This window comes from Pleurodeles waltl, chromosome 5, assembly GCF_031143425.1.
Source record: "Pleurodeles waltl isolate 20211129_DDA chromosome 5, aPleWal1.hap1.20221129, whole genome shotgun sequence".
Classification (NCBI taxonomy): Eukaryota; Metazoa; Chordata; class Amphibia; order Caudata; family Salamandridae; genus Pleurodeles; species Pleurodeles waltl.
The window spans coordinates 719,143,192-719,170,269 of record NC_090444.1 but is presented as its reverse complement, the minus strand read 5'-3'; the positions used below and the strand labels follow the sequence as shown (position 1 = coordinate 719,170,269).

The following is a 27,078-nucleotide window of genomic DNA, read 5'->3' as shown; positions in this document are numbered from 1 at the left end:
GATTAATTCTAGCTTGCGGTCCTGGTTTGGTATCAATCAATCACCCACCTTGGGAATGCTAGCAAAAGGAATATTTTGGGCACTCAACAGATAGGAATATTTTGCTGGATATTTTGTAGTTAAAGGGAACACCAGTGCGTGACAGCAGTCATGATGTCATCTACCCTCGTAGGATGATGAGTAGTCGCAGCTACTACAACAGTCTGAATGACTGCTTTTGCAGCTTCTCAGCCAGATAATTTTCTGCAAAGAGTATTCCAACATGTTGGTGACATAATGTATGAGTTACATGAGTCAACAGCAAGCAGCCTCTAAGATGCACTACTTTCCCCCAAAGTAGTATATGCTGGATAGTATTCCCCATCGAATCTCTGTATATAATTCAAATTTCACAGAGTGTGTGTATTTCAGGATCCGTATATTCCAGTGCCAGAATCAGTGTTTTATTTAAGCCAGCTGAGCAGTCCATCAGTATAGATTATAAAAGCATACTGTTCAAGAGGCAAAATGTGGCACAGGATATTCTTGTTCAAAATGAAAAAAAAAATGGAATCTGTAGACTTAGGTCAAAGACATAGTCTACATCAGTAGCTGTCAGGGAATGGCCCACTGTATCCGTCATTGATGTAATACTTTTGCGTTAAGAGCGTGGCCTTGGTGACAGCCTCTACGGCTAGAACTGGGGTTACGACGATGATTCATTTCCCCTGAGCCAGTGGTCTTTCTTTTATGACAGTCATTTAAACTGCAGTCAATATGTTTTTTAGTGGATGCAAAACGCATTTTGACATTGGAATATAAATGTGATTTATATGTAATAGGCACTATGTCCCCTTTGTTGAAAGTTACATACGTTATAGCCAGTGGTTCTTGAAAGGACACGTATTGATAGGTTTGTTGTGTTGGTACAAGTATGTAAGTGTCTGGATGCAAGCATGTCGGTTTGCAAGGATCTCGGTAATTGTGTGTCTTGATGTTCATTGTGTACTGGAAAAAGCTGGACAAGTTAAATTGTACAACAGTTTAACCTCCTGTGCATAATCTGGTATGTATGTTCTACCCAAATTTAGAAAGCCTAAAAACGACTGTAGCTTCTTGCTAGTGTTTGGTTAGAAATACAGGACAAGGCTCTTGTCTTCATTGGAAAGTTCATATCCCAAAATCAGGACACTGAGAAAAGCAATTTTAGATTTTTGGATATTGAATTTATAGCCGTATTCAGCAAATCCCAACACTATACCATCTACTCACGTTAAGTGTGTATTTAAGTCATTAGACGTCAAATAGATGTCTTCAACATAGGACACTGCTTCTGAGTCAATTTCATGTAAAATGTATGTAAGTTGAGCTGCTAACAGCCCAGGACTGTTCTTATACTCCTGAGGAAGTCGACTCAATCGATGGTTTGAACCCAGGGTGGAGAACGCTGTTAAGTCATTGCTGTCAGGTATTATATTGTGAGAGAAAAAAACATTGGAAATGTCAAATGTTTTTTGTTTTTTAAGGACTATTTTGTTCATTAAGGCCCTGCTGTGTGAGTTTTGTATTGCAAAAGTGTGTATGTCACTGTTTAAAAGTCTGTAGACTAAGACTATACAATAGTAATGTTCATTAAAGGAAAAAGACAGTTATTCACAGGAAGCACGCAGGGTACAATCGCTCCCTGATATTCAAGTTATGAGAGTATTTCCCTCAGTGGTGCTTTTGCTTTAAGTTTGATAGAATATTGTGGTTGCACCTGTGGACTAGAGCGTATAGGTATTATATGGTAAGAGGAACCTTTATACCAAACTACATAATCGAGGTATAGTGGCAGTACTTGTACAAAAGGCCAGTCTTCGGCATAAGTATTAGTATACTCCTACATATGAGGCCGTTTAGTGGTATCATGGTTACACCAGTTATAGCGCTTCTCAGTGGCCTCCGGTTGTGGGAATCCACCCCATGTTTTTGCTTTATCTTTATGGTTTTTTAATTGTACTAATGTTATTGTCAGGGAGACCGGATCGTCAGGGTTTGCAAATGTTCCTAATATGTCCACCTCTTGGCGCTTCAAACTCTACTAGCTATCATAGCACAGAGTTAAAGAATGGGCAAGTGGGGGATGGGGTTTTAGGTTGGGAACAGCGGGGAAGGAGAGCTGTGGGAGCAAGAGTTAAGAACACAATAACAAGATTATTCACATTGACTTTCATAAACTTTGTTCCAAAGATTTCTATACTGATAACATGAATGATCAAGAGGTTTTCTATAACATGGCCTTATTAACTCTGGGTACCTGGAAAATAAAGAAGGATTATGCAAACTTTCATATGAGCGTTTTTAGAATAACATCTTATGCTCTGAACATTGAACTTTCTCAGGTTAGTTCTTGGAATAGCAACTATGTTATAACAAGAATCAATGAACACATTATTTTTCATGAAGGAACTGCCATAGACTTATGAATGATACTACAAGGTCACACTCTGTTTTGAATTTCAGGATTCAATTGCCTAGAAATTATTATGCACTTTAAAACCAAACTATGCATCAAGATTTCAATGCCTAGAAATGATTGTGCACTCTGCCGATCTGAAACACAATGCCAAGAATGAATCACGCACGCTGCTGCTGATTCAACATTAGGATTCAAATGTCTAGAAGCGATCGCGCACTCTGCCGATCTGAACTGCAAGGGTTAAATACCAAGAATGAATCGCGCACACTGCTGCCGATTCAACCATCAAGGTTTAAATGGCAAGATACTATCGCGCACTCTGCCGATCTGAGCTGCAAGGGTTAATTGCCAAGAATGAATTGCGCACACTGTTGCCGATTCAACCATCAAGGTTTAAATGCCAAGATACAATCGCGCACTCTGCCGATCTGAACTGCAAGGGTTAATTGCCAAGAATGAATCACGCACACTGTTGCCGATTCAACCATCAAGGTTTAAATGCTGAGATACGATCGCGCACACTGCCAACCTGAACTGCAAGGGTTAATTGCCAAGCAAACAATCGTACACAAGATTAATCAAAAGGCCCAAAAACTCAAATATTTCTGAAAACGGAGTCGGGTGCCTAACCCGACCTCCGCCTTACCGCCCTGCTTGAGGATCACCAAGATAATGAGGACAAAGCCTGGAAAATCCTAGGTAGGCCTCCGAGACAGGAGCTCAGGAAAATGCTGCTGCTCTGCACCGGGACCTCTGAATAGTGAGCACGTGGAGCTGGGCTGGGTCCCTTAAATAGACCCAGACCCCGCCCACATGCCACACCCAGCCAGACTGCAGGAAAGGATTCTAAAAGGGCTCAGAATAGGGACCACACCCTAACTACACCCTGTAATCCTGCAGCAAAGCCTTGAAAAGGAACAATACATTGCAAACAGGATTTATGACATTTTAAGATAAATCTCTGCAATGCAAAAGGTTAACAAACTGCATCAGCACACAATGCATGAATTATTACATTGCATAAGGATTGGCTTTTTGAATTACATCACCCGTAGAGCGCGCACTGACCAGATGTTGACAGTTATTTAGAGGACTCAGATGCCTGTTTGGAGTTATCTTGGTCAAATGTACCCTTAACTGCAGCTTATTTCACCTGGCTTCCAAATTATCTCCACCTATAGATGTGTAGATGTCCGCAATATCTTTTGGTAGTTTGTGCCCCTGTGCAGGAACATGTGTGAGGGGTTGTCATACTGCCAGTGCTGCTGACTCCCCTTTAATATTACTTAATATGATATTATATGATGTGAGAAACTTCGCCACAGTTTCCTCAATTTCATCCGAAAGTCTAGGGCAGGGACAGCCTCATATTCATTTTGTATCTGTTTTAGCCTTTTAAGCAAAACAGCTATTGACGGTAACCATGTACATTCGGCAGCAAAGACGCTACATGAGGTGGCATAATCTTTAATAGGCGCAACCATACCAAGTGGTAAGCACATAGTAAGAATCCTATGTTTATCTTGTGGCCCAGTAGGAGGAAACACTGCTTCAAGCTGGTTTGCTTTTTGAGCAATCCAGAACAGAATCTTCTCCAGTCTGGAGGGGAGCTTACCCATTATTGTGTTAATGGTGATATAAGTACTTGTGCAGGCACAGCTAACTGTGGCTGGACGGCTTGAACAGCCCTCGTCGGGACAGTTGTTATTGTTTGTATAACAAACTGGGTAGGACGTCCATATAGTCTAATACTGTGTATAGGGTACGGAAATCACCAGCATTTAATGGTGTTAAATTTGGGTAAAGTGTATATCCGGCTAGGACAGGCCAGGTCCTCCAGTCATTACTGGAGGGACCCAGTCTTGAGTTCTGCAGTTCATGTGGAAGGCTGCCTTGAAACCAGTTATGATGTTCCTGATAGGTTAATGCTATTTCTAGTTGTGTGTAAGGTCTGTATTGATTGGTGCATATATGAAATGTTCATGTATTTGCGCCTACAGCAGGAAAATCAACCCATGACTAAAAAGCTTCTTATTTATAAGCTTCGTGGGCCTCTACCATGAAGGTAACTTCTCCACCCATCAGAGGGAGCACCTGTTGTGCCAGATATGTTGTGATGACTTGTCTACAATTAACTGGAACGTTGATTGTGTTTGCCATTTTAAAGAATAGGGTTCAGTCAGGTAACACTGTAGTGGGGTGATCTTTTTAAAGGTTCAGGCATGAACAGCAAGTAGACTAAAATAGGAGTTTCCTATTCAGCTGAGGAGTATTCATTCCAAACACCACAGAGGTTTCAGTATACAGGTGAAAAGGGCCGTAGGTACTTAACAACCACTAAGGAGACCAATTAAGTAAGTATCTGACCTCGAACGTTGGTGGCGCCATGCTATACGGTTCCTATGAATCAAGTATTACTGTGTATCTGGTCAGCATAAACATCAGTGTATAGGGACTCAGTTGACATATAGCATCAAGAAATATATTGACACAGTTCCTAGCTAGCTCACAGTGTTCTATCGGAACCCCTAAACGCACCAGGGTACCAGATCGTATGTGCAACTTCAGACATGATGACTCAGATTCCCAGGGAAATCGTGAAAACAGCTTTAACCTTCCGTTGTCGCTCTGTGTACCCAAGATGAGACACAGCAATGATGTGGAAATGTCTTTTTAGAACATTTATTGTACCAATCTTATTCTTGCATAAAAAACATAAGCTGTGATTATTAGCCATAAAAACCTAAACTGTGATTATTAGACAAAATAGACTAAGCATGGTAACCAGCATTATGAAAATGGTGAACAAAATAAACAGTTCAACCATCATAATGTTGTTATATTAATACACTCCTGTCTGTTATCACTATCAAGAGCATAGTGAGAGTAACCTCTGCCAGATTAATTGGGATGCCCAACCCCCATACCTGGGTAAGGTGTACTGGGAAAGCCAAGAAGCCAGTCTGGTGAAGTGCAAGCCATTTTCCTGTGCAGGGTAGAGATCGGGATCAGCATCAGAATCAGGAAAGCTGCATCTCAGACACAGTGTGCCACGTTCCAGGATAATCCTTGCCCCAGTGCTCTTCTATAGAAAGTGGTGCAGGATCATCTTTTTATAATGCAAGCGCCGTTCGTGTCACACTATGTCAGAGGCACAGGCCAGACACTATGAAATGCCTCCAAGTATGGAGTTGCCTCATTGACAATCCAAATACTTAGGGCATCGTCTTCTGTGTGCTTAGCCTTGGACGGAGTGAACAGACTAGTTGGCATCAACGCTTTTTAAGGGACAAGCTGTATGTGTAATGATTTCTCAGTACATTATGGCATGAGTGAAAAGCCATGTAAAGGATCACCGTCAGGAGACAAATGCTAATTTAAAATGTGCATTTTGAAGTGGAGGCACTAAGTGGGGCCTATCATGCTTTATCACAGTATGCATGTGATGTTTTGCAATGAGTGAGTGCTTAGGGAATGGGTCAGCATGTGACTTGTACCAGAAGTATGACACGGTGATGCCTCTTTGTAGTGTTTCCAGGTTAACATCTATGTCTCTTTGCATTTTCCCACGTTGAAGCATTCAAATAATTATCCCATACTTTTGTAGTTGTTACTTTTGACTGTTGTCATTATGTATAGATAGCTGTTGTTTTCTGCCACAGCCTAGTTTAGTACTTCTACCATCCATGTATTAGATCGGAATGCAGTTCCCTACTTCCAGGACATAACTATTTGCCTTTTTGCAAGAATCAGCCATAGTCTATAACTCTATTGCTTAACTTTGCCTTGCTTGTTCTTCCCTTTAGTGTTTGTAGCATATATCAGTTCTATTTGAGCTGAATTTACTAGTGAGCTCTGTAATTCGGACTAGGACAGTCGACCAGTAGTCAAATAAAATCCGAGCATGAGGAAAACAAGTGCATGAGATCTGCATTTCCGTGTCTACATCTTCAGAACTTGTTTGTTGTATTAGCTTTGATTTTATGCAGAAACTGCAATATCAAATAACCTCTTTGCAACCTTTGAAATTAGATCACTTCAAATACAGTATTCCTCGCTATCTGTGTGGTGAATGTTGTTCTTTATTCTGCGTTAGTTAGCTTGCACAGGTCTGCTTTACCCTTGTACCTAAGGGGGCCTCGACCTGTTTTAACATTGCCAGTACACTCGGGTACAGCATGGATAAATATTTACTTGCATCACCAGGTGTGAGGACTGTGTGTAGTTCTGTGTTTTTGGGGGCTTAATGCCTGCACATCACCTTGTCTGTCTCGTCAGTTGGGAGAGAATAACTTATTTTAGAAATTGCCAATCCAGAATTGTCTGAGACTGTTGCAGCCCTTTAAATGTGTTGAGGATTTCATTTCAAAGATGTCTATAATTTTTTTAAATATTGGATCTGTGCCATTCTACAACATTGGCAACTTTTGACAATATGTAGGTACGCTTTACTGTGTGGAACAGGTATCCTGGCTGGAGAAGGTAGTCAGATAAGAACTATCTAGTGATTCCACTGGAGACCATATGCCCGACTGTCTTTGAGACGAAATGGAGAAGTGATACTCAATGATACTTGGAGCGGATGAAGGTGGCCACCATTGTTTTGTTTGGATGAATCAAAATAGTGTGGTTAGGTGCATGATAGGAGGGGTAATTGAAAAGTGAAATTAGGCATGAAGAAATTGTAAGATAGTGTGCAGGAGGGGTTAGCTGATTTGAGAGGGAGGACAGAATCCATGGGTGAAGTAAGAAAGAAGGGTGAGGTAATGGTAGTATGAAGGTAGTAGAGATCAAATTTTACAAATCTATTCCTCGCATAGAAGTTAGCATACAGTGACTTATTAGCCTTAATTTAAAAGCCTAACAAAGAAATTAACCTGAAATGTAAAATGTGCATGTTTGAATTGTGGTGGACAGTGTGGCCTCCATTCGTACTTGACATTGCATTCTGACCTGAAAGGATTTGTGCATTTATATTCGAGGGAACTACTGACACAAATTAATGTTGAAAGTATTATTTTTAGAGAAAAGTGGAAATGAAGTATATTAAGAGTACTAAATGAGCATGAATTAATCGTACTTATTTTGATTTAAATGGATTTATTAATGTGGGTTACATTTGTGCAGAAAAATAAATGCATGTTTAAATGTATCCTTATATGAAATAAATAATGTTTGCAATTAAATAATTTGCTTTGCATATTTAAATTCAGTTGCAAGGTGCACAATAGGATTTATGTGTATTAACCGTATTCATGTGAAATTAGGCTTTCTTAGCTAGGCTAGGCCTGAAGATTCATTTTTGCAGCAGTAGAGGAAAATTACTTGTTTATTCTGTTCCCTCTGACCTGAATTAATTCCTAGGCTACTGATGTATTGTTCAATGTCCTATTGTATTAAAAACCGAGTAGTCACGGAACGGGTAGCAAGCAAACATCCCTCCCATGTGGAAGATCATGGTCTGCACATGTCGCAACAGGTATCGTGTGTGTTTCCCTCAAAAACGCAGCAGGGCCAATGCATCTGTGATCGGAGAACTTGCTCAGAACATTGAGCATCCATAATTTTACTAGTATTGTATACAAAGCGCCTAACTAGAGGAGCCTACTTTAATTTACAGGTTTAGGCAAAGGAGAGAGGCAGAAGGCGAGATGTGACCGGATCAAGCTGCAGACTGGGAACATGAACCAGGGCAGACAGGACTGAGCAATAAGGAGGGGCGGCTGGAGCAGACCCGATCAGACCGGATAACGAGACGGCCAACGGGGGCTTCTGCTGGCAAGCTGATTTTCCCAGCCACGCTCCAAAAGGTGCGTGGCTAGCACAGGTGTGTAGCCAGGCACAGGGGCTGGGGAAAACAAGTTGGGGCAAAACTCCGTCAGTAAAAGGGATACAAGATTCTTAACAAAATCGCATTTAGCTTTTTCTCATCTTCTCCTTATAATCATGGGCACTATTTTAAACCTAAGGTTACACTTCGGGAGCACCTTTTGTTTTGGATAAACCTACACTGTGTTAATCACGGTTTCAGACACTAAAGGCATGAAAGGATTTTAAGGTGGTGGTGAAACATTTTAATAAATGTTTTCTTAACTGCTCATATTCTGTTCTCTCGAGAACCCAGCGGTAGTCCTTCTCATCTAGCACTTAGGAAGAGAAAGAAAGAAGACAACCGGCTAATTCCTCACTTCTGTTTCTTGCCTAACTAATCTAGTGAATAAAAGATACACCTAAGCCTATTGCCCTTATGCTTGTTTGGGGCTGACACTTTGCCGCTTCTGTGGTGGGCCTTTGTCCCCAGAATACACCAGGGCCAGGAGAAGGGACTCTGATATAGGTGCACTATATAGCACATTTCTGACACTGCGGTGCGGGACGCGATATTGCTCTTGTGCTTGTGTGGGCTGACACTTTACCATTTCTGGGGGTGGGACTTCGTTCTTCTGAATGCACCAGGAGGGACTCTGACATAGGCGCTAAGTAGTGCATTTCTGACATTGCAGCGTGTGCCCAGACCAAGACTGTCAGAGGCCAGTCTTATTTGCCTGCCGTTCTCTTTTTGGGGCATTTGTGAATTACCCTCTCAAAAGACTATGTGTAAAAGGAAGGCTAACACAACTGGTGCTTTGGAGTTTCATCAGCAGCAACTGTGTACTATGATTGATGACTTTTCAGTGAGGGAAGTGGGCTTTGTTTCTAACAACGTAAAACTTGCTGTGAAGCGCTCATCATTGACTGCAGAAGAATTATGCTCGCTGCGTGTTCCAGCTACTGTAGACCCTGTTTCTCCTGTAGATTGCTTCCCTGTTTGCCCTCCCAGTGTACAGGGGAAGCATGATTTAACTATATCTGGGACCTTGGAGATGGGGCCCCAGATTCAGTGGGTAATGGTGGAAGGGCGGAGTATATGGACAACTCTTTTATTCCCCATGCCTCACCGAGTGTTGGCCTATTAATCAAGGGGAGAAAGTGTGCCTCCAAGCCTCATTTGGCTCAAAATAAACATTGCCGAGACACGCTTGAAAGCTGTGAAACGGTTCCTGTTATGCCATTTGTTGGTGATCTTTTAGGCGACTTAAAGACATTCTTAAGGGATCTTCTTGACTCTAAACTATCCTTAATTTGTGAACATCTTTCCGTAATTAAATCTAAATTGTCCCCTATTATTAAACTGGCTAAAGAGCATGTTGGTAGAAATGCTTCTAGCCAGCTTATTGCTCTTTCTGTGCAACAGTCACAATAGCGCACTGCAGTTTTATCAGCAAGTTCATCTGATGGGGTCATTCAGTCTAGTGGTATGCAAAATGAGACACAAAAGGGAGGGGGGACTACAGAAGATAGGACTGGTAAATCCAGAAGGGATATTAGTTCAGCATCAAGCCTTTGTAATACAGTGCCCTCTAATCCTTAACACCCTTCTTTGAGTCAGGGCGAGAAGGGCCCACAGTGACACCTGTCTTTGAGCCAGGGTGAGAACGGCCTGCAGAGTTAAGCAAGTTTGCCTGTTATAAATGTCCCTCCAGCCTCATGCCCATATGTCCTACTTTGATCTAATGTTCTACGGTTGCCACCAAGTCTATTTGAATCTTATAGATCACTCAAGAACAATGTGATGTTCTGGTTGAGTAGTTCTGTTAGCTGTCACTGAAACTTGGATTCAGAAATCCGGTTTGTTCGAAAGGTGGACAGCATTGGACCACTGGGGAAAACGTTTGCAGGCGACACTATTGTGGTGAATCTACGTAATCCCGCAATGGCAGGGGGCATTCTGGATCAGGTCAGCTCTGGCAGAGGGAATCACAGCTCTATAAAATATTTGCCACAGTGATATTTTTATAGGCACCTGCGATCCACTTTCAGAGGCAGTTGACAAAGAGTCCCCAATCACTCCTGCATAGTCCATTGTATGAATTCTCCCATACCGCTTAGTTATAGATTTGCAGTGCAGTCTGCCTTTGAGGATAACAATTGACTCTCGGAAGGTGGTTCTTCAGAGGCTGGGAATTATTTTTGTACCAACAGAAGGAAGCAGGTTGATGTCCTGAATTTTTGTCATCGGGGTGCTAGTAATAAGGATGTAGGGATTATTGACTGTTTGCACCCCATTGACCTTCAAGCTTCTTTCCTGCATTTGGCTGATGCCTCTAGTTGTGATGCCCCAATGCATGGATATTGGTGGGGATATTTCTGTTGTGCCAGTCTCAGCTTATATTATTTTGCCTACTGCTCCTAATATTGCTTCTAACGCAGCTTGTAGGTTCTTGTTTTGGAATGTGCTAAGGCTCACTATTAAAGTTGATTGTCCTGAATGACACAATCTTATACAGAGTTATAGTATTGTTTGCTTGCAGGAGACCTCGTCTTGTTATAAAGTATTTATTAATGGGTTTCATTCCATTCAGACCCCGGCTGAGCCATTGCGTGGGGGCATCAAAATTGGGGTCTGTTGACCCTGATCTCACGCACCCTGGGATGGAAAGTTGTTAAAAAATACCTTGATTCCCCTCACTTGCAGGTCATGTTATTTAGAGCTCGTTCTGGGGAGACCTTGGTTGTGATACATTTTTACCATTGGAATTTTGTTGGGACACAATGATAGATATATTTGTCTCCCTTGACCATGCTTTGGAAGAAATATTGTGTGGCCTAAAGATGGACTACATTATAGTTTGGGGTGGGGATTTTAATTGTAAAGCATGTCCCATTGCTTGGAGTGCTGTATGTGGACAGATGTGCGAAGACATGGAAGATGCCACACATTTTGGACACACACCTTGTAGGAACCACCTTAATACCATTCTGAATAATTAGGCATTGTTTATTATTTTTGATTTGGTGGGTTCAAGCCCTTCTATGGACATCCGCTTTTTTGGCAGTGGAAGGGACAATTTAAATCATTTTGTCGCTTTATCATTAACACATAGGCTTAGGGTCTATGATTTCGCTATTTTACCTACTTGCACAAGTGAACACAATCCACTGTCTCTCTCCCTTGCAGGGGGCTTAGTCCAGCAAGTCGCTGCCAATACCCCCCACTTTTCTTCCTTCGGGATTCAGCGTAAATGAGCGTCACTGAATTCTAAGGTAGCCCTTAGAGAGAACTCCTAAAGCAGAATCAGGAGAATTTTAAGGTTTGCCTGCCCACTTCAATCTTATTTTGCAGGCTTCTGAGGAAATTTGCCATAGCGTCTCGATCCTCTTAACTAGGGAGGAACGCCACGAGTTTTAATGCCTGAAAGATGGTTTGAAACGAGGTACTCATAAACCCATAGGGATCTGGTCCTTGCACTGAAACAGGTCCCCAGAGATAAAGGTATAGTGAGAGCCTGTAGTGTGAACTTTAAACTAGCAATCACTGAATGGAAGAATGTTATAAGGTAGGAAGCCTGGGAAAAGTTGCATGCTGCAACAAATAGTAAGGACACCCAGCTTTTTTGGGAAGTGGTAAATGCGCGCTACTTTACTAATACCCATAATACCCCCATTGATGTTGTTATCACCCTGAGAATTTGGGTGGAACACTTTTCAAAGCTTTTTGGGAGTGACCTGGGTGAGGTCAGCTCTGTGGCCCCTTTTGAACAATGCTATACCCAGATAGGCACTAGGTTGCTAAGTCCCTCGCTAGATGAGGTACTTTCTGCCATGGAGAAATGTGCAAGGAACAAGGCCCTAGGGCCAGATGGGGTGCCCGTTGACATCTTTCTGGATAATTCCGATCCTTGGGCGCCAATTTTGACTAATGTATTAAGCTCTGCAATTGTAATGGACCCCCTAAATCTTGGTCTAGTGCAACTTTTGTGCCTATATTTCAGAAAGGCGACAGGGCAGACCTGTGTTGTTATCCCCCTATCTCACTCATTGATTCCACAAGTAAAATCTTGGGAAGAGTACCTCTGACCAGGCTTGAATCATGGGTAATGGAGCAGAGCTGTTTCTCCGAGGTCTGGTAGGGCTTCAGGAAAGGATTGGGTACTTTGGAGCAGTACCTTAACTTGCACCTAATTATTAGTAAATACAGTTTGGTCAAAAAAGGGGATTGCACCTTGCTTTCATGGACTTGACTTCTGCAGTTGACTGGGTAGACAGGGGCAAGTTGTGGGCCAAGAGGGTAATCAATGGGTATAGATGGACCACTGGTCTTTTCTCTTGCCAAGTTACATGCGGATGTAATGGATCGCATCCGATATGGCATTGATGGGAAGTGTACATACCCTTTTAAGATGACACATGGAGTGAAGCAAGGGTGTGTGCTTGCCCCCTTTTTTTGTATCTACATTAATGATTTAGACAAATCTCTGAACGAGGTGAAAACAGATTCACCAAGGGTAGGCGTTAAAAATGTATCGATGTCGAGCATAGGGGTTGGGCTCCAAAAGCTTTTGAATAAATTTGTGTACTTCATGGGTAACCTGGGCCTGAAGACGAACTCAACCAAGTCTCGTGATGATTATGGGCAATGCTCGTACGAGCCTGAAATCGTATCACATTCAGGGAGAAAAGCCAGTACTGGTCCGCACAGTTACATATCTAGGTCTCCCTTTTGACAGTTGGAGTGACTGGTCACACCCTATTAACATCAGGTCCATAAGATTTGTGTAAACCAGGGAGGGTCTCTTTGAGTTTTCAAGGATTCTGGGGTCTAGGACCCTGGACACTTTGCTTGCCATCTATGAGGCATGGTGCCGTTTAACAGTTACATATGGGGCTGACATGTGGGGCTATAGGGACGTGTTCAAGTTTCAGGCAAAAGAAAATGTCTTCCTGAGGAGGCAACTGTCAGCTCCTAATAGTGTCCCAGGGCTTCTAGGTCAAATAGAGCTAGACATATCCCCTCTGCAAGACCGTATTGGGCTAGCACCAGTAATGCTGTGGCACTCACTTTGGACTAAGGATGGCATTGGTATATAGACAGCAGCTGAAGCAGGATCTTTTGAGTTTGTTTTAACATGCAGAACGTCGGCTATAAGGGGCAAGAGGAAGGTGGAGGAGTTTCTCCTATTGGTCACCATGGAGGGTATTGAGCCTTACCTGCTATTTTCATTGGAGCCCTATCAAAGGGTCTACCTTAGTAGACTTAGGTTGGGTGTAACTCATTTTTAGTTGCCTACCCGAGTATATTTAGAGTCTGCTCATGACCCATGTCCTTGTGACTCTGTTTCCCCTCAATCTCTGCTGCGCTTTAACTTTTTCTGCACTTGATATTCAGTCCACAGAAAAAGTTCTCAGTACTGATGTTACAATGTTTGGATATTAGGAGGTGCAGACCTGCTGTATTTTACCTACACCTTTTACAGTCTGTATGCATATATATATATATATATATATAAGTTCATCTCTGCTGCTCTGAGGCTGAGAGTCCTGGTGGGGAAGTAATTGTTGTTTGACTATTCTTATATGAGGTGTGGGATGATTTTTTATTGGTTCTATTATTCTACTTTTTGGTTTCCTAACTGAATAAAGAATTGTTTGACTTCGACTTTAAAGACCGTGAACATGTTTTGATGTTAACAAAGTAACAGTATTTGTTCTAGCTGTGGAACAAGAGAGGAAGCCTTATTAATTTCACATGAGAATCGTTCACCTCGTCCTGTATACTGTGTGAAGGGATCCCAAAGTTGCAATCAATTCGAAAATGTAATATTTTGGCAGAACTGTATGAATTCATCGAAATGACCATGCATTTGCTCTGAGAAAATCCGGAATAGTTGCAAACCTGATGGGCATGTGGAAATTGTATTGGATATTGATTCTAGTGCGCAAGATGAGCCCACCTGGAGGACCAATCGCAAATCTCTGGATATTTCTAGCTAGGGAGAGACTTTTGAAAGTTTTTAGTTAGTATTCTGCAGTCTGCCGAAGCCAGATAGTCCTTTTTGGGTATTCATGCTATCACCTCTTGTCCCTTTGCAAGTCTTCTGCCATACTTATTTTATGTTGTGAGTTTCCGTTTAGTTCTAATTGCCCCACTTACTTATGCTGTTCAGTATGAACATACCCAATCAGTTCTGAACTGATCACCTGCCCTATGTGTAGCCTGCGTTCTTGCACTGTCCTGATGCTACTAAACTGTGAACGCTCTACTTGATTAAACTTTCCTGTCTGCTGTCCCATGAGGAGAGGTACAACTCATAATGTGGTTTCTTGTTTCCTTTTCAGCTTAGATAGTTACACCAGTGTATTCTTATAGTGAGTTTCCCTAGTTAGATGATTTTTCTAAATTATTTTTGTCTTTCCTTTTGCCCACATGTGTTAGCCGGATCCACGCATACAAGTCAACATTTGTATTAGAGATAAGGATGGCCCCGCTTTGAAAACTGATTTTTAATTACTGAAGTTTGATGGTTTACTGATGTCATCATCATCTGCTTCGAAATCTGACTTTAATGTGCATATTATAGTCTTGTTGATCTGCATTATTCTTTTGGCCACCCCCCCCCCCACCTTTTGCCACTCATGAAGAGTGTCTGTCAGGCTGAACAAAGGTCAGCCTGACAGACACTCTTCATGTTCAGGTCAGGCAGCCAGGAGCAGACATGCGCGATTTGCGCAGACTCCTGGCTGCCTGGGCTGAAATTTGCTGGGCTGAGGAGGTCACAGCTCCTAATGGCGTGACCTCCTCAACTCAGCAAAGATGCCTCGAGGCCCTCCCCCGGGTGACGAGGAAAGCGTCACCCATTGACTTCGACCTGGGCGCTTCAGGTTTAAGCCCTGAAGCGCCCAGGGCAAGTGTCAGTCAGTGACACTTCGTCACAGAGTGGGGTGGGGTCAGCAGCCTCACTGACCCCCATCCCACTCTGTGACGAGGCTGGGACTGCTGCCTTGAGGGAAGGCAGCAGTCTCAACCCTCCTGGGATGTGTGTGAGTGTGTACGCTTCCCGCCCCCTTCTCCTAAAGCTGCGGGCCACCACTGGTCTGAATGCTTCTTCTTATCCACATTCTCAGTTTGTACATTGTTACAAGCGACACTGCAGTGTCTCATTTAGAGCGAAACATTATCCACCAGATCTAGCATTTCTAGAAGCATTAATCTATACAGCCAAACCCTCATTCAATTTATCAACAGTCCTAGTGTTTTCATGCGCCTCCCCTCCTCTATAACCCATTCAGCTGAACATGCTCACATCTGGGATTTGAAGTTGAAGCAGCTAAATTACTATTCTCAGTTTAACGAATGTTTATTCCAAAGTGAGAAATTTAGGTTTAGTCTATAGCTTATTTTTTGGGGCAGGACCCAAACTAGACACTGGCATATGTACCTCTTAGGTAGTCTCCCACTGGCTCCTGTCAGCCTCAAAGCTATATCCATCCAATAATCTTTCAAATAGGGACGCGGCCATGTCATATGCAATAAGCCTGCTTTTGGTGCCCTGCATGTAGGGCATTCAGATGTTGTGTTAGGGTAAATTTTGCTAACCTTTAGTGGTGTTTAGTATGTTCTTCGGATATAATTAAATTGATTTAATTGGATTCAAGCACTGCACAATGTTTTTGAATGTTTTCCCATGTTGCATCCCAGTCATTGTCAGAAATTGATTCTTCGCAGTCTGCAGCCTAGCCCATTTGTCTCTGGCTACGTATGCATTTTTGCCTGTCAAAGGGCCTTGTATATATTTGTTACCAGCTTCCTTCTCAGTGCTGTGCTCAGCAGCACCTCCAAGGTGTGATTGACCTCCCGAAGCATCGGGGAAAGTTTACAAGACCTCCCTGGCAGTTCGTACCATATGCACATCCTGCAAAAACGAGCAGGTTCCAGTGAGGAAAGAGTTCTAGGGATAAGCCCCACCTACCCCATGTCCTGCTGACCTGCCCCTTGAATCTTGGGTTTTAGTGTACAAATGCCAGTTGTAATCAAAAGTTGTGGGTGTAGGTTAAGAGAATGTGTGTAGGGAATAATGTTCTTCACGTTTTATTGAATTGTTTTGTTGAATGTGTGAAAGGATGCGGTTTGCTGGATTGGCGGAAGGTAAGTTTGAATTTGGTGCAAAAAGGCAGGCGGAGAGTCTGGGCATGCTTTTTTTTTAATTTATTTTTTACAATAGTTAAGGGAACAGTTGGCTTGGGGAAAGTATGGATATCACAGTGTATATTAGGAGGTTGTCAGAGAGGGAGGGTTCTGTGATAAACCAAGAGAAGAAGAATTTGTTAGATATAAAGATGAGGTCCAGTGGTCTGCCTTTTTTGTATGTAGGTTTGGAGTTTGTGTTCTATAGTGAGTGATCTGAGAGTGTTTGGGAGAAGCAGTCTCTTGCTAATGGGATGGTAAGGTTTAGGTTGAAATCCCCAAGCATAATTAGGGGCTGTAAGTGGTTTAAATAGGTTAATGACTGTGCTAATGTTTTTGAAAGACAAGCCAATGGTACATGGTGGGTTTTAGAGGGCTAGGATAAAAGTAATGTGTGTAAGACTGTGGGGAGGCTATTGAGTGGGGTTAGTTTGGAGTAAAGGGGGAGTGAGGTAGAGGTGTTATACTCAGCAATGAGTGTTGAAGTTGATGAAATAGATCAGGTGCTTCAGCAACTGTGAGTTTGATCAGGATAATTAATAACATTGATAGCTATATTGTAGTGAATCCTAGTTTGTTTTAATGGGATAACAGGAGTTAGCTTACCCATTGGCTTGCGGACTCGTGCCCCCGTCACCTAGTGACTTTTAACCTACTTAGCTTGTTCTGTCTAAGCCCATTTAATTATTTAATTCTTCTAAGATGGCTGCCTTGTTTATAGTTAGGCCACTTGTTATGATTTGCATTATCAGTGCGACCGCATTAAGGCATCAAAATCAAGTGACAAAGACAAACAAACTGTAGGTGTTCACTTTTAGGGACTTTCCCTCTTCATGCTTTCGAGGGAATTCTTTATATTAATTGCCGTCCCAAGCATGCCTGTTATCTATTGTTTGGGAACACACCTACGTCAGGGGTCTAAGTAGATCTGTATAAATACACCACACTTTAGACAGATAATCAGAGGGATTCCGACCAGAGGGCATCGTCACCATCGCTGATATCGATGCTGCATGTCGTCTTGATGCTGACTCAGTCTTCGTGTTCCTGCGGAGTCTGAGATACAGACCTCATTCCAAGGTAACGAGGGTTAGGGGGCTCCTCTCATGGACATGGCATTGGCAGATTAGGTTTAACATACCCAGCTTGCCTTTAGGTAGGAGGTTAGGCCTATCATGATAGGGTATTAGGACATATTACACACTTTGTCTTTTCATGTTATTGCAAGATGGTGGGATCTTTGTAATAATGACTCTTGTCTTCTCAGTTCTGTTCCTTGTACTGTTCACTATCCTAATCATTGCAGCCCATGAAACTTATTGCAGATTGCAGTTGTGTTAAATAAAAACTATTGAAACTTTACTGCATCTTCGTTATTGCCTGTGTTTGGTTAAGACATGATATATCTGTGAGAAAGGGGTAATCTCTGTTTAACCACGACACTCCCTGAGATGTCATACTCTCGAGTCCATGCTTAAAGGCTGCCACAAATCACCTTTTACTATTTGGGTTTTTGGTGAGGTGCTGCTAGTGAGCCGGAAGGGTTGGGACGACAGCTGCGACTTGTTGTAGGATAAGCATAGCTGCCTACAAACATAAGTATTGTCATCCTTAAACCAGCAGTCTTGCCCAGAGCAAGAGTCCAAGCTATGACAATATTCTGAAAGGCAGTGTGGCGACGCGGGTAGCTGTGTACTAAATTGATTACTGGGATCATATTAGAAGCAAATCACAGTGTGGACCAACTTGCAGGTGGAGTGACTCAAATTAGGAAAAAGATTGTGGAGCGCATCATGTTGTGGAGCAAAACATAGTGTGGAACAACACAGTGTGAAGCAATCCCCTACCCATGTTACGTGATTAGTGTGCTCCTTGGTTAGAGTATCAGTATCTCTATTAGTTACACAAGGGGTGTCTAGTCTGTGATAAGCACAGATAGAAGGCTGAATAGTGTATACCTGCAGGGGAGGGAAAGAGTATGTTTGAAGAGGAAATGTATGTGTACAGATAGTCTGTCATACTTGCAAGAAGTTGCTTATAAGGGTATACCAGCGGTGCTGGGTTTTTGTCGTGCACCCTAGAGGGATGAGAAGGGCATCTGTAGGTGATTTCATCTGAATAGTCTTCAGCTGGTGTGGACACTATTTCTTAGATAATCTGCTTGAGAGGAGCGCCCCATATTGGGGCTGGGGAGGGTGTTGACTTCAAGTGTAGATGAGGGAATGTGTCCCTAGTGAGAAGATTCCAAACAGCATTTCAAAATACTATCCATAATAAAGATAATTTGAGATCAGTAAATTCGGGAACCATGAAGGTTTATTAAAATATTTAGGTGCAAAACAGAAGACAAAAAAAGTAGTCTGGTTTAAAAATTAGTCATAAGACATATCTATCAATTGGCATAAAGGCTCTTGAGCATTTAACATCAATACAGCAATGATAATAGTTTAAAAAGCATAGACTAGGTCCAAAATGTGCAGCGATGTGAGCAATTGTAGCAATATAACAACAAATTAAAACTCAACATCATAAATTGGGCTCCCAGTTTAATGCCATTTTTTGACATTTCCTTTTGTATTTATAAATATTTATTTCTTGCTTGTTACCTGTATTAATTCACGGACAAATGTTTACTCATATTTCAGTGTCCAAAGAGTTTTAGCCATTTGCAGTACAATACAGTCATGTGAAACCATTTGTATTGTAGAACAGCTCAAACGGCTGTAGTAGTAGTGCTGCAGTTATGTAAGCTTCATTAGGCAATCTTTTTTTCTATTTTAGCTCCGCTAGTCTGTACAGCTATTGGCCTAACATGCTTGATTGACAATGGTGAAAATCATCCAGAAGAAAATCTCTGTTCTGTATTTTTCCATATTTAAAAATAAATACAGATTGAAAATAGATTGTTTTTTGTTTGTTTATCTTTAAAAAAAAATAAGTAAAAATTGAAAACTGGGAGCCTTAAGTATAAAAAATCTTATAATACAACCCTTTTAGTGTTATCTCTCTAAATTATTAATAGTTATGCCCCTTCTGATATAATGTCACCAGTGATGTCACAACAAATTAAACATAAACAATGAAAAGACTCAAGAGTAAATGAACTACAGTGTGCGACCAAGAAGAGCCTTGAACTTTATATAAAGGCTTCCTCCAGAGTTCTTTGAGAACATGTGATTAAACAACAGTGCATATTTTGATGTGTGTGGTGTCAATGAGTAATATAAACACACAATCAATATTACGAAACAGCAGCCACGTCCATACAAGGTGAAGTTGAGGTCAGTTTGATCCATTAGGGAATTTTCAGTGTCTTCTGAGACCTTGTGGTCTGGATAACCAGTGAGTAGGCCTGCGTTGGGTCTCTGTGTCATGATGTTCATGGCTTATATAAAGAAAAGAGCTTGCATATAGAAATCTGTAACTTTATTTATAGATTTATTATATATTCTGTGGATCTGAAGGATAAGGCGGAGGCACTCACATATTGCTACAGGTTTTGTGGTAATGGCATTAAAAATGCTCCTAGGGATCGACATGTATGCACTCCTGCACCACGCTGAACTGAATGCATGTGGACAATGCACACACCTTTGGCGCCTTTCACTACTCATCATGACGCCTATGCTGAGGCTGTTAGCCATTTCCGATTGTAGGACATGCATGACACAGTCATACTCAAACATTCATCAAACACACACCCACAATGCCACCTACACACTACATCTTTGCATAAACCACTGGTACCAAGGTGATTGCACAATAAAGGTTTTGCCAAGCATTGCAATTAAATGAGTAGGTGCTAATTTGTTACATAGGCTGAAAGTTTGTTTATTGACTGTCCATATCAACACTTGTGTGTTCACAATTACAACACATAAGCTATATCGAGTGGCTCCAGATTATCAAAGTATGCCCATTCCTTTATTTTATTTTATTTTATGACCACGTTTGGCTGACATTGATTCTTTCAAACCTAATAGCTGTACTGTTTTCTTGTGTATGGAGTAGCCTTTCTGGCACTGAGCAACAGTGGCAAATAAATAGATAGGACATACGTACAGCCTTTTATCACAAGTGGTTGACACAGACTCCCTGAACAATAAACACGGATGATGGGCTTTTCTTATTTTACTTTAGACTTGATATGTTTTTTTGAAGAAGCTATGATCTTGGTTCGTATGGGACTAACTAAGCCCATTTCTGAGAGTACGCAGACTGAGTGAAGCATTCATCTCCACTCCACCTAAGAAAAATAATTTCAATATTAGTCTCATTTCTGTAGTCCACCTTCTTAACTCTAGGCTATTTTAGAAATCCTGCCTCCTTCCCTCTGCGTTTTTCTGGAGCTACTCTGAGGTCCTTTCACAGCACTCGTACTATCTGTGTCACCGATATTCCACCCCCCTCAAAGCTATGCCTCCTTGACCTCTACAGAAACCATCTTCAACGTGTCCTCGACTGAGATGAGCAGCCTACTTGCAAACTCTCCACAAATTAAAGATAAAAAGCTTACAGTGCCCTGTCCTATATTCCACTCTCAAGTCCTGGCTCACTTGGCTGACGGTTGTGTTCCTCTCTCCCTCGCTTAACAGAAGGTAAATGGCTGATCTAGCGTAAATCCATCTGAACATTTTAAAAGTTGTTAACTTAATATGCCAGGTAAAAAGTGAGAACTCTGAAAATGCAGCAGTTTCTGGTTGAAACTGAAATTCTGGCCTTTTTTGCACTCTACCCTGTTGATCTATGAATTCGGCAGTGATGTCATTAAGGAAATGAGGTCAGGTGTTTGTTTTGCTGTTGATCTGTACACTTATCACCTCGAGGAATTTCAGAGTCAAAGACAAAGTCACAGTTTGTCAATTGGGTGCTCATTCTCAGCAAGGCTGTTTTTTTGGCGCCCTCTTGTGGTGGCGTTAAATTGACCGCAAAGCATTACCGGTTGTTCATCTCACTACACTGAGCCACCTCTCTACAGACTCACTTATTTTATGCTCTACATTGGATCAACCGGGATATTTTACCTCCTAGTATTCTATGTCCATGACTAATTAAACACTTTAGAAAAGAGGCTTTCATACACTCTATCATAAAAGTCGTGGCTCTAAAGTGTATTTTGTAGGAGTCTATATTCCTGAAGGTGTAAGGATATTTAAATTAAGCACACAGATCATTGAGTGACCGCGAGTCGGCGAGAGAAACTAATTGGCCAGCCAGTAATCCTAGTTGTACCTAGGAATTTTTATGTGCATGCACTCACTCAGTCTTCACCAATCCTTTTGGAGTCGTGGTGCAAGTAATCCTTTTCTTTTAGGCAGAACAAAGTAAACGTCTGTAGGATAGTGATATGGGCTTGCCGTCTCGGGAGCGAATGAGCACTCCACACTCACCACAGGTAAAGAAATACTATTCAGAGTGTACTGATACACCTCACTCCCTCCAACAACACCTGAAGGACGAGTGCTCAGTTTGTTGGTCCAAAGAGGGTTCAACAGAAGAGGGTACTACAGATCAGACAATAACTGTTCGATTTTATTCTACTCACATAATGCTGTTTTAGATTCCTTACACCCTTTTTCTCTTGATCAGTGTTGCACCGATTGTATGCTAAATTTGTAAATTTGCTCACTCATACACTTTGCTTTCTTGTAGGTGATTGAAGAAATTGAGGAAATGATGCAGGAGTCCCCTGACCCAGAGGAAGATGAAACGCCAACTCAAACAGATCGACTGTCTATTCTCTCGCAGGAAGTCCAAACATTAAAGCGTACCAGTGCAAGCAACAGCTATGAAGAAAGTAAGATTTAGATTTGGTAAAATATAAATTTACATTTTTTGTTGAACTGGCATTGAAAGTGTCCCATTTAAATCACGATGAGGTTTTCGTCATTTGCTGTTGATATATTAAAATAGATTTAAGGAGCTTATTTAAATTTTAGTTTGGGCTCAGTGCACTTGTGTCACACACAACACACGTCAAAAGGTCCCTTTAAGTACTTATCGACTAGTAGGCAGTTACGAAGACAAGATGGAACAAAATGTTGGGAGGAAGGGAGTTTCATAGTTGCCCTCACAACATAGATGAACAACCTTACTGGTGCTTTTTTTCAGAAGGAGGAAAAGAGCATAGTAAAGTCGTTTTTGGATTGGATGAGCTCAGTTTGAAGAAAAGGAATGTGGATTCTGGTTTGGGTTCAATACGTGGTTAATGCTAAAGGCCTTGAAACTGGTTTGTTCAGAAGTTGCACTCCAATATAAGGCAATGGCTATCAGAAGTTCTCTTTTTCCCACCAAGAGGCATATAGCAGCATAGAGCAGCACTCAATTCATGTAGGCTGTTATTGAGGACAGTAGTGAGAAACAGGTGGTAGTTAGTTCATTATTTAACATGAATGAGGAAAGAGTGAGGACAATATTGTCTTTTTTTAAGGCAAGTTAAGGAAAGAGATTTCTTAGTATTAAAAAAATCAAGTATGGACCACTGAGTTGACTTCTTGCGTCTGGACACCCTCCACTAGAAATACAATATTTTGGATCTAGTTAGCTGATTTTGGATAGCGATTGAGGATATGGGATTGTGGCCAGAGATGACATTGATTCATCCATTGCCATTTCAGATTTGAGGAGGGTTAGTTTGACAAATTTATTCTTCAACTATTGGCTACAGATTGCAACTTCAGTATGCAAGAGAACAGGAAGTAAGTACAAGCAAAAATATGATTAGCAAAGTGTTTGGTTATAGGTAGCGTTCGAAGAGCAGAAGGAAGAAAAATGAGCACTGACGTAGTCAGTACGTCACTGGTTTGGCACTAGAGCTGGAAGCGGGTTGAAAAACTGGTTGGAATGGTCTGTTGGGAAATAGCACAGCAACGTTACTACCAGGCTCCTGTTAGCCCAAGAGGGGCTGATGATTATCCATGGTGAAAGCTGTTAATAACTCAAAAGAACTAATGCACAAGCTTCAGGATCATCATAGGTCATTCTGGAGAGGCATAAGAGCCAGTTGAGGACATGAAGCAAGGTAGAAGCCTCCTGGAAAATGGATGAGGATTCCATATGACTTCTTGTGGTCCTGGTTTTGCCCAGGTGTTTAATGGTACAGTTTTTCAAACCTGTTCTATTAAAGCGGACTTTTCCCCCTAAGTCATGTGAGCATAGTCTTTTAAGTGCTGTCTCGCTCAATGGGGTTTTGTGGGGAGATGGTCTTGTCCAGTTTACCCCCCTGGCTGGTAAGGCCTATGGTGCACTCTGGAGGCGCTCACGGGGGGGACTATTGGTTAGGGTGGGAGTGGGTGGGGATTATAGAGTAAAGGTTTATAAGGGGGAGGCAGGTGTGGGGTGGCCTTTTTTGACCTTGTCTCACCCAGTGGCAGGGCGAGCTGTGGTAGATGTGATTTGTCCTGCTCCCTTGGCCCGGTGTTTTGCAGTGGTCCTTTGGGTTTGAGCTATTTGGTGCTGAGAAGTTTTAGTAGGACAGGTCTGTAGCAGTGATATCTAGGTTTCCCACTAGTAGGCAGGTCTGGGGTGTGGCCAGAAGGGAGCATGGCCAGAAGACATTTGTTGGATGGGAAGGAGTCACGTAGGGAGTGTGACCACAGAGCAGAAAGGTCATGGAAATGGGCGAGGACCGAAGAGATGCAAGGGACAATGATAAAGCGGGAAATTGCGAGCCAATCAGAGGGGGATCAGAAATGTGTCACAATGTTGGGGTAGTAAGTTTGAGTTCATGGGGATAAGAGTTTGGGGGGGGGTGGGATTTTAGGAATTTTTACATGGTAGTAGTAAGGGGGTTTTAGTTTTATAAGTCAGTTTTGATAGGTGTTGAATGGTACAGTTTTTCAGATCTGTTGTGTTAACGAGGCCTTTTAACCATCAAGACATGTGAGCTTAGTCTTTTGCACGCTGCTGTGCCCGATTGGCTGTACAGGGAAGATGTACAAAGATTCAACGCCATACCTATTGAAATTCAGTGCCAAGTTTGAGACTTCAGTGCATCATTGTTTATACTATAGCTTCAATATCCCTTGTAGGGTTTTCTGCTTTAAGACATAACTTTCAACATCGATGTCGATGAAGATGCCCTAGTTTCAATGCTGGTCACTAATTGCTGATTTTCAGTAATTAGTCTCCCCATAAACAATGGTGGATAAATCTCCTTTCTGTTTGCTGTATTGAGGAAATCACTTATATCGAAAGTTCCAGGGCCTGGACCAGATAAAGCCCCCTCTTCTGCCACTTTGCAGCCAAGAATGATACCAGCAAGATGAGGGGAGGATGACAGTCGAGGTTGAAGAAAACCTGCAACAGGCTTTAAAATAGATTGAGAGAAAATTACCTCTGGTGAATCATGTTCTTATCCTTTATAGTTGGACTTAAATGAAGGGCTTAATTTCTCCTCTGTTTAAAATGGTTCCTTGCAAAGTATTTTATTGATTTTATGAGTAGGGAGGGTTTTGAGGGGATTGTAAAGTTCACACTATTCCTTCTGTTCCCAGTATCGTCCTTATATGTATTGTAGTGTACAGTTGAAATTAATGACCCTTGCCAAAATTCAGTATTATGATTGACAGGCTCATCTTTGCATACCAAGAGCTGCAGTTTTCCTCCTAGAGTATTGCACTGACGACTGGAATAGCCACCAAGCATTAAACAAATAAATTCAACTTAATCAGTTAAACGAATAATATTCCTCAACCCATGTGTTGTAAGAGGGTTGCTAAAATTACCGTAGATAGCCCCTGAACACCCAAAGCTGGTCAATTGTTGACTTTCCACTTGAGTTCACACAGTTTACGCAAATTCACTTAAAGAGATTGTCCCACCACTCTGAAGAGAGTTGTTCAGGAACTGGGGATTAAACAAAAGGAAATCTGAAAGGTTTGAAGGATTGCTACTCTAAAATAAAAACTTACCTCTTGCTCTCATTGTTGGGTAAGCTGCACCTCCACCCACAGAGTTATTTAAGCAATTCTATACACGCTTTTGTGGTTCATTCTTCTTTACTCCTCATTCACTTGCTAACCCCCGCGAGGGACTGGCGGGCAACAGAAGAACAGAATGAGCACCAAGATGAGCAGCCTTGGAACCGTTGCCGTGCCCGTACACCGACAAGAAGTGGCCCAATAACAATGCTGAGGGCCTGCCAGACACAACAACGGAGCGGGTACTCATGCCAACACCAGTGCCCTGCTATGTGTCCAGTCCACCCGGGCTTCCCGGAAGCCGCCAAAGTGGCATAGACCTTAGGTGAAACAGCCCGGAGGGCGGAACGGGCTGCAGGAGAGGCAAGCTGAAACAGTTTGCAGTCCATCAAGTTGGAAAGGCGCGTTCCCAGTGAAACTTCGTGGGAGATGCAAGCACAGGCACAAGCGCCACGCACTGAGCCTTGGTGCAGAAACTGCGAGAGATGGTGGCTGTGGGCGGGCGTAGGCTATGGAGGCGGTGTTGTACAGAATTGACTTCACCCATCAAATGGTGCTGAGAAGAACTCGCTACATTGGGTCTGGGACTTCCTAGCAGTGGAAACAATCACATTGACTACTGAACATAAACAACTGGCGATTTTGAGTCACACTGGTCCTCTTTTCCAACGTCCCTGTCGAACAGAGACCTTACGTATCCACGCTATTGAGAAGTCCTACGGGTAATTCCGACGGTACTGACAACTTCTGACTGATAGATATTGAGTGGGAGGTCCTCTGGAGTCCCCGCTTCTTGTCTTGTCTGTAGCATGACGTCTGCGCAGATGTAGTGAGCATTGCAGTGGATAACGTGCTGTCTGCAGATGAAAGTGCGCTACCGCACGCACCGATTACACACATCACACTTCACGCTCTCTGGTAAATGGACGTGGCTGATTCGCTTTACTTGTTCTTTGTGTTATACTCTGATTTTTCAGTGAGGCAACACTGATAGCAGCACCGCCTCTCTGAGAAGTGTTCCAGCACCACTGTTTTTCTGTAATGCTCATTAAAACTATTTAGGGTTTCTCTAGGTGTAACTAAACAGGCCTGCTGGGAAGGAATAACCTTTGTTGTTAGGTTAACATATATATATATATATATATATATGCCTAGGTTATTTCCTTATTTAATATAAACATTTTGTTGCAAGCATATGTGGCTTTTCCGTTTAGGCACCAGCTTTTATAAATTCTGTTTGTGGAGTTTACTTGCAATAGAAAATGAATTTAAAAAGCACAGATGCTTGCTAAGGCCAGATTTATTGGCTTTGCAATTTCATGCTTCATTTATGATGAAAGGTAGTGTGGTGTAATGAAGTATCACTGAACAAAACAACATTTGAAATAGTTACACTTTCCAACATTGGAAATATAAAACTATGTCAAATAAATCCTGGCCAGGATTTTTTAGACTTCTGGATTATTACAGCGTGTTTAGTCACGGCCCAACAGATTTCAGTGCGGGACATTTGTAGTATCCGTAGAAGCTTTGTAGAATGAGATTACTGCGTGTCTGGAGCTTTGGACGCAAGCACTGTTGCAGAGTGTAAGCGCCTTTGTCCCTTCGCGTGGCGCTGCGGGCTGCGCAACTCATACCCCTAATATTTCTTTACAGTCGGTAAGCCTCTGGGACGTGTCTGTCAGAGACACGTCGGTCTTTGTTAGGCGGTTAAT

At 42.1% G+C, this 27,078-nt stretch overlaps 1 protein-coding gene across 2 annotated transcripts in view; it reads left to right on the top strand.

The window, feature by feature from the left end:
• The window catches only part of FEZ2 (fasciculation and elongation protein zeta 2), a 351,080-nt gene that overhangs the window by 233,684 nt on the left and 90,318 nt on the right, over positions 1-27,078 (top strand). For both annotated transcript variants that reach the window (XM_069234674.1, XM_069234675.1), the window contains exon 4: positions 22,095-22,239. In XM_069234674.1, coding sequence (XP_069090775.1) covers positions 22,095-22,239 — 145 coding nt within the window. The remainder of the gene's footprint in view (positions 1-22,094; positions 22,240-27,078) is intronic.